The sequence below is a fragment of the Hyperoodon ampullatus genome (genome assembly GCF_949752795.1).
Source record: "Hyperoodon ampullatus genome assembly, chromosome: 2".
In the NCBI taxonomy this organism is placed as follows: Eukaryota; Metazoa; Chordata; class Mammalia; order Artiodactyla; family Ziphiidae; genus Hyperoodon; species Hyperoodon ampullatus.
In genome coordinates this window covers 69,093,315-69,105,640 of record NC_136915.1, presented here as the reverse complement: position 1 = coordinate 69,105,640, position 12,326 = coordinate 69,093,315, and the positions used below count along the sequence as shown (strand labels likewise).

General features: G+C 44.6%; 1 protein-coding gene across 1 annotated transcript in view; it reads right to left on the bottom strand.

Moving 5' to 3' along the window:
* GIPC2 (GIPC PDZ domain containing family member 2) overlaps window positions 1–9,736 on the bottom strand; it is a gene marked incomplete at its 3' end in the record, with an annotated part of 90,676 nt that extends 80,940 nt beyond the window's left edge. Inside the window, exon 1 of the mRNA XM_079724997.1 lies at window positions 9,480–9,736. Within this exon, the coding sequence (XP_079581123.1) occupies window positions 9,480–9,719 (240 nt within the window). The 5' untranslated portion in view covers window positions 9,720–9,736. The remainder of the gene's footprint in view (window positions 1–9,479) is intronic.
* Window positions 9,737–12,326: the final 2,590 nt, after the last annotated feature.

The window sequence follows — 12,326 nt, the reverse complement described above, 5'->3', positions numbered from 1 at the left end:
CCTTGGTGGTCTTTGGTCAAACATCATGGATATGCTCACTAACTGAGAGCCAACAGGTGGAAAGAAAGAGGAGGACCTGAGAGGAAGGTTACAATTAATAACACTGAGGCGGGGACTTCCCTGGTGGTCCACTGACTAAGACTCCACACTCCCTATGCAGGGGCCCAGGTTCGATCCCTTTCAGGGAACTAGATCCCATGTGCTTCAACTAAAGATCCCGCATGCTGCAACTAAAGATCCCACACACGGCAATGAAGATCCCGTGTGCCGCAACTAAGACCCAGTACAGCCAAATAAATAAATTAATATTAATATTAAAATATATATATATATGGGACTTCCCTGGTGGCACAGTGGTTAGGACTTCGTGCTCCCAATGCAGGGGGTCAGGGTTCAATTCCTGGTCAGGGAACTAGATCTCACATGCATGCCACAACTAAGGAGCCCTTGAGCCACAACTAAGGAGCCCACCTGCTGCAACAGAGACCCAGCGCAACCAAATAAATAATTTTTTTAAAAAAACAGTCTTTGATTTGAAGTCATTTTCTTTATTCTGGTTTGTTATCACATTTTCCTGTATAATTACAGTTTTGCATTTGTGGAATCAAAATTACATGCTAGGTATGTACATTGAGCAGTAAAGGTACACACGGCTCAATACTTTTGGGGCTCTGCCACAATTTTCTCAATCAAATTCCATCTCACTCTTCTTTGATCTCTGCCTACCATATCCCTACCTGCATATCTGGTATCTCTGGCAGCATCCTTTGTATTCCACCTTGTATTATCAGCATATACATACTTGTTTACTCACATGTCTTAGTTTACTCTTACCACCACTCCTATACATTGTAAGCTCCATGAGACAGGCAGTTAGTAACATTTGTATGTATTTCAATACTTTTTACATAAAAGTGACACTCTAATATTTTTAATTGAGTGCACAAGCTCTGGAAGACCGTTCATACTGGAAAAGACCTTGGATCTTCTCATTTAATCCAGTGGTTCCCAAAAACATATCTGCCAACAGATGACAGACCAACTGCCTAGGGACACCAGGGAAAAGTTAAATTACCACATTTTTCAGGCCCTAGCCCAAATCCATAAAAGCGGGGCCCAGAAACCTGCATTCCTGGAGTACTGACTCACAAGTCCTGAGCATAAGTAGGAGTTGTTAATTTTAAAAGGAGGCCATTAGACTGAGAGGGTTCTAATGAACTTGGCAGCCTAGGTAAGCAAACCAAAACCTAGGCCAGCAAATGCCTCAACGTTAAGAAACCTAAAGGACAACCAATCACAAACAGCCAAGTAGGTTTTCCCAAATAAGGCAACCACTTAAGCTGGAGCCAATCAAATAACTTCCTTGCTTTGCCTCCACATCTCCTCTATAAAAACCTTGCCTCTAACTCCTGTCTGCTGAGCACTTCTAACCCCTTCTGGTTTGCCACCGCCCAGATCGATTTTTGCTCAAATATACTCAATTTAAATATGCCTCAGTTTATCCTTTAAAAAAATTAACAGGGAAAGAACAGGGGAAAGATTTCCAGGTAAAGAGAAGAACAACAGATAAATGTCAGAGAACCAAGAATAGTTTCATGCTCTGTACAGGCCGTGGAAGATGTGTGCCACATCCCTAATTCAAGAAGTCTCAGACTATCTGTCCTGCCCACTGTCCTCTCCAACAGGACTCCTTATCCACTGTTCATCTGCCTTAGTACCACCTACACACTGGACCAGAGACGAGCCCTGACCCACAAGCCAAAGGGGCCTGCCCCACCTGTCCTGTACACTGACTCAACAACAGAGACTCACTCTCAGGGAGTTCAAGTTTGAGACAGAGTGGGCGCACAGAAAGTACAGAAGCAAAGAACTAAAAGACAGAGAGGAGGCAATAGGGGCCTTAAAGGAGAAAAGTCAAAGGATAAAAAGAGGGAATCAGTCAAGAACACAGTAAGAAGTAGGGAGACAGGTAGAGAGGGAAGGTGAAGAGCAACTGGACTTGCTCTTGGTTCTCCAGAGTCTGAAGTTACTGCTTTCACCCAGACAGCATGAGTGATGTTCCAGCTGTCCACGGAAACTGACCACCCAGCTACAGAGGCGATCCTGGGCTTCCTCACCTCCCCGTACATCCTAACAAATACATACATACACGTTGTCCAAGGTAACCTGAGTGTCTCCATCTCTTACAAACTACAAGAGCCTCCCATGTCCACTCAGGATGGCTGGAGGGGTGGGAGTAGGTGAGGGATCGCAAAGGGGCCACCATCTGTCTATGAGGTAGCAGAGGCTTGGGGAGGGGTTCAGACTTGATTCTAGAGTTGTTCACACACCTACTTTGGGGGATCTCCAGCACACAAATCAACAGTCTTACCCATTTCTTATCTTCCTGAGAGCAATGAGGTCTATAAGGCAGCTGGTGAGACTACCCTCCCACTTCTCAAAATGAGTCATGGTTCTAGGGGGGATTTTTTGGTGTTTTGTTTTTTACTTGAGCTTTTCATAGAAAACAGAGGCTGATGCTCATGAGGGGTAGTAAGCACACATAATGATCGTAGTATATTTAGAACTTCTCAGATGGTACTGTGCAATTCCAGAAAATACCATCCTACTTAACTTAAACTAAACTTTATAAAGGAAGCATAGCAAAGGGATGGTCGATTGTGTTTCAACTTTATAAAACACCAGTCACGGGTCATTCCCCTGCTGAAAAATACTTGGGTTACTCTTACTGCCTACAGAATAGAACCCATATAGCTTCAAGGACATTTGTAGTCTCACTACTGTTTACATCTTCAGCTTCATCTCCTACTGGATCCACCATCTACTTTTATTTATTAAACTTTTATGGTGCAATTAAGCCATCTAAGAACTCTGGAAATGAGATTTTTAAGGGAAAAAACCCTCCCAGCCCTCAGTAAGAGATAAGTAACTAAATTCAATTCAGTGTGCTAATGCTATGTTAAAATCATGCAGTACTGGGTATTAAACATATCTAGATTGGCAGATTCACAAGGAAGGCTTCCTGGAGGAGGTGACAGTTGAGACTGGAGAGGTGGGTAGGAGCTATCAGAACAAGGAAGGGAGAACATCATGAGAAAATGCATAGAGGAATGAAACAGTTAAACATTCTGGAATAAAAAGGGGATTGTTAGGAAATGAGACTGGAGCAGTAGGCACAGGGCAGGACTAAAGAGGCAGGCAGGACTTAGGAGACGTTGTCTGGCTCGTGGGGGTTATTTGTAAGTGCTATGGTCTGAATGTTTATGTCCCCTCCCCCAAAATTCAAATGTTGAAATCCTAGTGTTAATGGGTGGGGCCTTTGGGAATTGCTCAAATTATGAGGGTGGACACCTCATAAATGGGATTAGTGCCTTATCATAGAGGCTCCAGAAAGACCATTAGTCCCTTCCACCAGATGAGGACAGAGAAAGAAGTGCCAGCTGTGGACTAGGAAATGAGCCTTCACCAGAGGTAACCATGCTGGCACATTGATCTTGGACTTCCCAGTCTCCAGACTGTGAGTAATAAGTTTTTCTTGTTTATAAACTACCAAGTTGGTGGTATTTTTTTAATAGCAGCCCAAAAGGAATATGACAGTAAGTAACAGGGAGCCTTGCAGGTTTTTGAGATTGGTATGATCTGAGAATCAATATTAAAATAGAGGATGCAGGACTTCCCTGGCAGCGCAGTGGTTAAGAATCCGCCTGCCCATGCAGGGAACACAGGTTCGAGCCCTGGTCCGGGAAGATCCCACATGCCACGGAACAACTAAGCCCGTGAGCCACAACTACTGAGCCTATGCTCTAGAGCCCGCGAGCCACAACTACTGAGCCTGCGTGCCACAATTACTGAAGCATGCGTGCCTAGAGCCCATGCTCTACAACAAAAGAAGCCACTGCAATGAAAAGGCCATGCACCACAACAAAGAGTAGCCCCTGCTCACTGCAACTAGAGAAAGCCTGCACGCAGCAATGAAGACCCAACAGAGCCAAAAATAAATGAATTAATTGCTTTTTTTAAAAAATAGAGGATGGGTGGAATCAGGGAAACCATATTCAGGGTTCCATTTAGAATCTGCATTGTAGAAATCCAGCAGTGACAACTGTCAATGCCTTCCAGCCAAAAACCACCAGGAATTCTCATTTCTAGTTTACTGTTCCTTGCAACAAGGGAGACAGCACACCATGGAGAACCGTGGGGGAGGGTCTGAGTAAGAGGGCATTAGAAAAGATTTGGGCTTGTGTTAGGTGATGTTAGGACAGCATAGGTTTGCTGTCAGGAACTGGGGACAAGTCTATGACTCAGTGTCTTAATAAAACTATCTCAAGGTGGGGAAAACTGTCAAAGCTAAAACTGTGGTTGGTAAAAGGAGCAGCAGTCATTTATATCAGTCAAGACAGGGGGATAAGAACTTCCCTGGTGACACAGTGGTTAAGAATCTGCCTGCCAATGCAGGGGACACAGGTTCGAGCCCTGGTCCAGGAAGATCCCACATGCCACGAAGCAACTAAGCCCGTGCACCACAGCTACTGAGCCTGCGCTCTAGAGCCCGCGAGCCACATCTACTGAGCCCGTGTGCCTAGAGCCCATGCTCCGCAACAAAGAGTAGCCCCAGCTCACTGCAACTAGAGAAAAGCCCACACGCAGCAACGAAGACCCAACACAGCCAAAAATAAATAAATAAATAAATTTGTTTTTTATAAAAAGGGAATAGGGAGTGCTATAATTTGAGGGGTTTTGTTTTTTCTTTTTGTTGTTTGTTTGTTTGTTTTGTTCCTAGGGGGTGCTGTAATTTTAAATGGGATGATCCGTACCAGCCTCACTGAGAAGGTGACATTAGACCAAACTTCAGGAAGAGCATTCTGGGAATTCCCTGGCAGTCCAGTGGTTAGGACTCTCATTTTCACTGCTGAGGGCTCAGGCTCAATACCAGGTCGTGGAACTAGGATCCTGAAAGCCACAAGGCGTAACCAAAAAAAAAAAAAAAAAAAAGAGCATTTTGCCAAGGAGAGGTTCTGGTAGAGAAGACAGCCAGTGCAAAAGCCCTAAGGCTTCAGAGTTCAAGGAACAGCCTGGAGGCCAGACTAGCTGGAGCATGTTAGAGAGGCCACAGGACCTGTAAGCATCATTGGATTTTGGCTTTTACTCTAAGTGAGATGAGGAGCTATCAGTCTTGAGCAGAGAGATGAGATGCAGAATATATCTCATTGGAGACAGAAACTTTTGAGTTTTGCTATAAAGGAGAAATGGGGTAATAGCAAAAGAGATGGGGGCAGGTGACAAGAGAAGGTTTGTTGTTGTTGTTGGTTTTAAGAGAAATAACATAATTGCATGTTGAACATATGGCTTGAAATTAAAATCACAATTCTTGACTCTTGTGCTTCCCCAGTACACTGCTTTATTTGACCACTCTATGTATTGAGAGAGAAGGGGCTGTATTTGCTTGATCCATTCATTCAATGAATTACTTAGTATTACAACATATACAAACTAATGTAACCAAATCAAAGTTAATATCTGAAATCTATAGAGTTTTCAGCTTCTGGACAAGTATCTAGCTACAAAAGTGATTTCTTAATAAACTCTTTCAAATTCACTCTTTCCCCACAATCTTTCCACATAATAGAGAATTAAGAAAATATGTCATGACACAAACTACTTGTCAAACAATTACAGTAGTAAAATATTCAAAAGGCCCCTTCAACAAATTTTATGACTATGGCTCAAGAGTTTAGTAATCAACTCATACATGAATCCTGAAATTTTTCTTTTTTTTTTTTTTTTTTTTTTTTGTCTGTGCACGGCATGCAGGAGTTTAGTTCCCTGACCAGGGATCCAACCCATGCCCCCTGAAGTGGAAGCGCGATGTGCTAACCATGGACGCCAGGGAAGTCCCTGAATCCTGAATATTTTAAAAGATGGTATCAAATGTTTTGTAAAACCGACCCAGCATTTATGAGTTAACTGTTCTTTTAACTGTTCTTTTAGATAAGATTTACTTTTTTTCTTTTTGCTGAATTGCTCATTTAGCTGTTTAGAAAAATGATATCAGCTGTAAGGGATTTTTGCATAATTGGCCATCTGTTTCAAGGTAATGATTACAGACTGCACCCTGCAAGTGATTCATAGGTTTCGTTAACTTCCTCCTTCAGGAACCAGGAAATAGGTGAAATCCATAATTATCAGTTTCACTACAGCATCTTTTTGAGGTAGTAAGTATTTCGGTGGTTGAGTCTGAGGCTTTACTTGAAAAGATCGTTTGTTTAAAAAAGAAGTTTTGCCGGGTTTGTATTTGGAATCTGAATACAGTTACCAAGAATCCCACAGCTGCTATGTAATGAACTTGGAACCAGGAAACCTTGATTCGAATCCCGACTCCGCCCCACACGAGTCCAGTGACTCTGGGCAAGCTACTTGACTTCTCAGAGCCTCATGTAGCTCAACTGCAAAATGAGAAGACTCCTTGCCTCAGTGCTATGGTGAGGATGGAATGACCACCCTGTAGTCTTAAACGCCTCGCACAGCCAGAGGCACATTACAGACTCCCTGCCATCAGGTCAGGCCAACTCCTTCCCTCTTTTCCTTAGCAGAGAGAGTACAGCTCTTCATACAGTGCTATTTGTATCCTTATAGCCACCTCTCTAGAGAAAAGGCAGGACTTCTGATACAGTCATATAAAGGGGGGAAATTTTTTGTTTTTTCCCCACTGACATCTCAAAAGTGTATACCACTATTCCTCTTACTGGGGGAATGGGATGAGAAATGGGATCTCACTAGTGTACATTTTATTTTAATAAATTACTCGTTTCGAAAGTAACTATTGGGACTTCCCTGGTGGCACAGTGGTTAAGAATCCACCTGCCAATGCAGGGGAAACAGATTCAATCCCTGGTCCGGGAAGATCCCACATGCAGCGGAGCAACTAAGCCCGTGCGCCACAAATACTGAGCCTGCGCTCTAGAGCCCGCAAGCCACAACTGCTGAGCCCGCGTGCCACAACTACTGAAGCCCACGCGCCTAGAGCTCGTGCTCTGCAACAAGAGAAGCCACTGCAATGAGAAGCCCGCGCCCCTGCAACGAAGAGTAGCCCCCGCTTGCCACAACTAGAGAAAGCCCGTGTGCAGCAATGAAGACCAAATGCAGCCAAAAAATAAATTCATTCATTCATTAAAAAAGTAACTATTGAGATACTTTGACATATACTATGATGATCAATACTTTACCCTGAATATACTTAACTCTTTTTAGTCTAGATGGAAAACCTGCACTAATGTTGATTATATGCATAAACATACTAATATATATATCTAGGGTTATAAAAATTTATGAACTTTGATAAAGCACATCAAAATACCTAATGTTTATCTTGAAATTTTAATGCAAGTCAGCACATTGCAAACTTAAAATGCTGAACATGGTTGCCAAGTTATTGCTGAGACACCCTGGAAAACTTGGGAAGCAATATAACTTCATGGAATTTGGAGCCAGAAAAAAAAACCTGGGTTTACACCCAGGCTCTGGGACTTCCCTAGTAGTCCAGTGGTTAAGACTCTGCACTTCCAATGTAGGGGGCATGGGTTTGATCCCTAGTCGGGGAACTAAGATATCACATGCCGCACAGCGTGGCCAAATAAATTAATTAATTAAATAAACACAGGCTCTGCCACTTACTATATGTAATTTTGAAAATTTTCTGAACCTCAAAGCATTAGTTTCCTATCTGTGAAGTACGGATAATAATAATACTTCTCAGGGATTAAGTGGATTGAGTAAAGTCATGCATCTAGAACTCAAAATAGTATCCCATTATGATGAGGAAGACTTAATGCAAAGTAAATAAATCTGGAGTCCCTGGTTACAGGACAGATATTTAAAGTTGTCAGTTAAGAATGCTAACAAGCTCACTTAGCTTAGAAACAAGAAGATCCAAGTTTAAAATAACGGCCCAGCTTTTTTGTTGCTAGCTAGGTGACCTTGGCCAAAGGCCAGACACATTGTACCTCAGCCCACTCATTTAACTGTTAGGTATTAATGATATTAGGTATTAATGATATTAGTTACAATTTGTAAAGCACTGACCATACACCAATGCAATCTGATAGGTTTACACATGCACTCCAGTCTTTACAATAACCCTTCAAGGTAGATATCCTTATCTCTATTTTACAAATGGCTGAAACTGAGACAAGTTAAACTTGTTCAAGGCCACCCAGCTAGTAAGTGGTAGAGCCTGGATCCACAGTGAGGTTTGTCAGTCTCCAAATCCTGTCCTTAACTACCCAATGAACTCTCTGCCACCTACCTCTCTCAGAGAAGATCAAATAATATTTTTCCTGCAAGAGGGCTTTTTGAATTGAAACGTCCTATACAAACGTGAAGTATTATCGTTAATACTCTATATTAATCTAAATAATTCATAGAATGGGTCTGTGATTTGCCCCCTCAGTGCCTGGGAACCCTGAAAGAACAAAAGGTTAGCTTCAAGATCTCTTTCATCTCCTCTTGGAATTTTGTCTTGACCTCAATTTCACTTGAACTGACCTGATAAACAACATTAAAGAATAGATAGCCAAATGCTGCTCTGTGCCACCCAAAGGCAGCTCTCTGCACTCCCAGGAGTCCAGGGCAACAAGGTCTTGTGCTTTTCCTTGAAATACGGACAAAATACTTTCTTGGACTGACTTCTCACACCTGCATTTGCAGTTAGCTTGGGTAAGTATGAAAAAAAGTGCTCACATAAATATCCGCCTAAACTAGGGCTTTGGAAATCACCCTATAACAAACTCCAGTTCCTGGCACACGTGCTATCGATCTAATAAAAGCAAATTTCAGTCCCTTTTCAAGGATATGGGGTAAAATTTAGAGGGGCTTTCCCCTCTGAAATTTTTGTCAACTAGTCCCGCATAGTTTAGTATAACTCTCTTAGTTATCCGCCCTTGGAATAATAAGCTTCCCGGAAATACCAAAGTGTTGATGACATGTGACATGACATATGCGGGTCAAAATGGGGCTTGGTTTGGTATCACCCGGAAGGCACCCCCTAGCCCGTCAATCCCGGAGATGCTCAGCGTGGCCCGCTCAGCCCTGCAGAGGAAGCAGGAGAGCAAAGTCCAGACAAAGTGAAGGGTGTTAATTTGCCGAGCCAGATCTCGACGCTGGGAAGGCGCCGAAGCTGCTGAATCTCGGGTTACTAGAGCATGCTCATTTGCAGGAGGAAGAAAGGTCGTCCCGTGTTTCCCAGAGGCCAGATCGAGCCTGGAGAACGTGACTTTCTCCAGTCCTGGGACTTACCTCTTCCCTTCCCTGTAAGGCCCTCTCTCTCCCCATGGGGCGCTCGCAGCCGCGGACCCCACCCCTCTTCCGACGTCGGGATCCGGGAAGCGCAGCTCAACCAGCCGGAGCCAATTTAAGCCTGCGCGGGGCGGTGGGAGAAGCGGCGAGAGGCGGCGAGAGGCTGAGCCCCAGCCCCCGGCGCTTACCTCCGACGGCGAAATCTCAAACACGCCCGCGATCTTGGCGTAGAGCTCCTGGATGCTGCAGAAATTCTCCACTCTGCCCGTGGCGCTGCCGTGGGCCAGCTGCGTGTGGAAAACCAGCCTGCAGGTGGGCGCCGGGAGGCTGGGTAGGCTGCCGCCAGCCGCATTCGTCTGCTCGCCCTCCACCAGCCGGGAGGTCTCCTTGGTATTGCATTTCTTTTTTCTCCGCAGCCCCAGGGGCATCTTGCCTGGCCGAGGGCGGGGACCCACCTGCGCTGCCACGGACTGCTACCTCCTTGGCCTGGGACCCCGGACTTTGTGCTAAGGGCCTGCCGGCACCGGGCAGGTGCAGCCTGGGCTGGGCCAATGGCAGAGGCGCTCCCGCCAGGCCCCGCCTGCTCAGGTCCCTCCTCCACTGAGAGGAGCTGCACCTGCAACCAGCCGAGCAGCTACCTGCCCTCCGGATGGATCAGGGAGAAGTAAAGTTGGACCCTGAGGAAGGGGAATGTTGCCTACCATTCCAGTTCTACAAGGATCAAGCCATCAACCATCGCAGCTGCCCTGGATGGTGTGCCCTGAGGGGAATTCAGGATGGAGAAAACAAGGAAGCATTCTGTGATTTGGATACTGGCCCTAGATAGTTAAGATGCACGTCTAAGGAATCATTTCAGTGAACTCAGACTCTTGCATCTTCCCCTACATAGGAAAGCACTACAATCATTAACTTGAGACGTCTGTCCTTTGTGATTAGCAGTAATCTTTTCATGTTCCATAACACGTTTTTATCCAACAAAAACACCCATATATCCTGGCTCCTCCCTTACCTCTTCTGAGCAGTTCCTCAGAGCTATCTGAGAGGCTCTCCTCCGCTACAGTGCTCAGTAAGGTCTCCGAATGAAACTTAACTCAAAACGTTTAGGTTGTGCAGGTTCTTCAGTCGATAGCCCATTCCCTCCTCTCATCTCCTGGCTTCTTTCCCCTCCTTTAAAAATGGCTCAATGTCTAGGGATTTCCCTGGTGGCGCGGTGGTTAGGAATCCGCCTGCCAATGCGGGGGACTCAGGTTCTAGCCCTGGTCCGGGAGGATCCCACATGCCCTGTAGCAACAAAGCCCATGTGCCACAACTGCTGAGCCTGCGCTCTAGAGCTCGCAGGCCACAACTACTGAGCCCACGTGCCACGACTACTGAAGCCCGCACACCTGGAGCCATGCTCCGCAACAAGAGAAGCCACCGCAGTGAGAGGCCTTTGCACCTCAATGAAGAGTGGGCCCCACTCACCGCAACTAGAGAAAGCCCGCACGAAGCAATGAAGACCTAATACAGCCAAAAATAAATAATAAATAAATAAAATTTGTTTTTAAATGACTCAATTTCTATAAAAGCCTTAGTATTCTGATTCTACAGAACACATCTTAGAATACAAACATGCTGGCCCTTCTGGTGGTGGTCATAAACGTGTGGTCAGCACTCACACACAACTGGGCCACATGCCTTCGTAACTGTATGTCTGGGCCATTGGGAATAGGAATTTAAGTGGAAGTCAATCTCCATCTTCCTTCTCTGTACCTTACACCCTGCAAGGCAGAATTGGAAGGAGAAGTTTTGAGATTAGTGCCACATTGAATTCATAGTTAAACACCCTCAGCCAAGCCCTCAGCAACTCTCAGTAATCCTTTTTACTTCTTCCTGGGCATCTTTCTCTCCCAAACGTTCAGCACTCTCCCAAGATGATTTACTCCACCTCCGCCCTCCTTGGTCTCTGTAGAAAACCCTGTCTCTTATTCTACAGAGGAAATTGAGGCCACTCAGTGTGACTCCTGAACTCCCTCAATTTCCTACCCTTTGTCTGTAATTCCACCCACCTCCCTTCTCCAAACTCTGAAGAAATCTCTTCTTTTATTTGACCCTTGAGCTGATCTGTTCATTCCTTGAGGATCTCTATGTTTAAGCTACCTGTTGACTCTCGTCTTTCATCTCCCCACCTGGTACCATCCACTGATGGTCAAAAGCCCAAATCTTTTACATTGTTTTCAAGTCCTCCACCCCTCCACCCCTGCAGTCACCTCTGCATTTTCACAGCAAAGCAAAACAGTCTTGAATTAGCTGCATTTCCTCAATTCCCCCTTTGCTCTTAGACTCACTGTGATCAGACTTTGCCCTCACTCTTTGCTGAAATTGCTCTTACTATGGTCAGCACTTAATCATCAGATATGATTAACACTTTTCAGTCTTACTTCACCTTTTGGAATATCTGACTGCATTGACCATCTTATTCTTAAATCACACCTCTGTTTTGGCTTCTACTGAAATAAAAACGTACAACTTGAGAGTTCTGAGTTTCAGTTTTATTTGGAGATTTACTGAGGACTATAGCCCAAGAGACAGCATCTCAGATAGCTCTGAGGAACTGCTCAGAAGAGGTAAGAGGGAGGTCAGTATCTATGTGCTTTTGGCAAAGGGGGTACATGCACCCAAGCACACATCTCAGTAGAAGGTTGCTGCCCGTCATGAGGAACAGATAATCTTCATAAATGGTTTTAGTCCTTTTCTAAGTATGGGAAGGCACAAGAATCCAGGTTTATAAGAAATTTCTTCTGAAAATATTTAACTATTTGAAGCTTTGTTCTACCAGTTTTCCCAGAGTCTTATTCCTAATCTCTGTCCTGAACTCCTTTCAGGGTGTGTTAAAGGTCAGCAGCTGCAGTGGCTAATAACTCAATTCCACTTGTGATATCAACAAATTTGAATGAATTCCTCTCTTCTTGAAGCTTCCAAGATATCTTGAGATTCCTGCACTTGTCAGGAGGTGGCCTTCATTTTTCACCTGATAAATCTGCTGGGAACCTAAG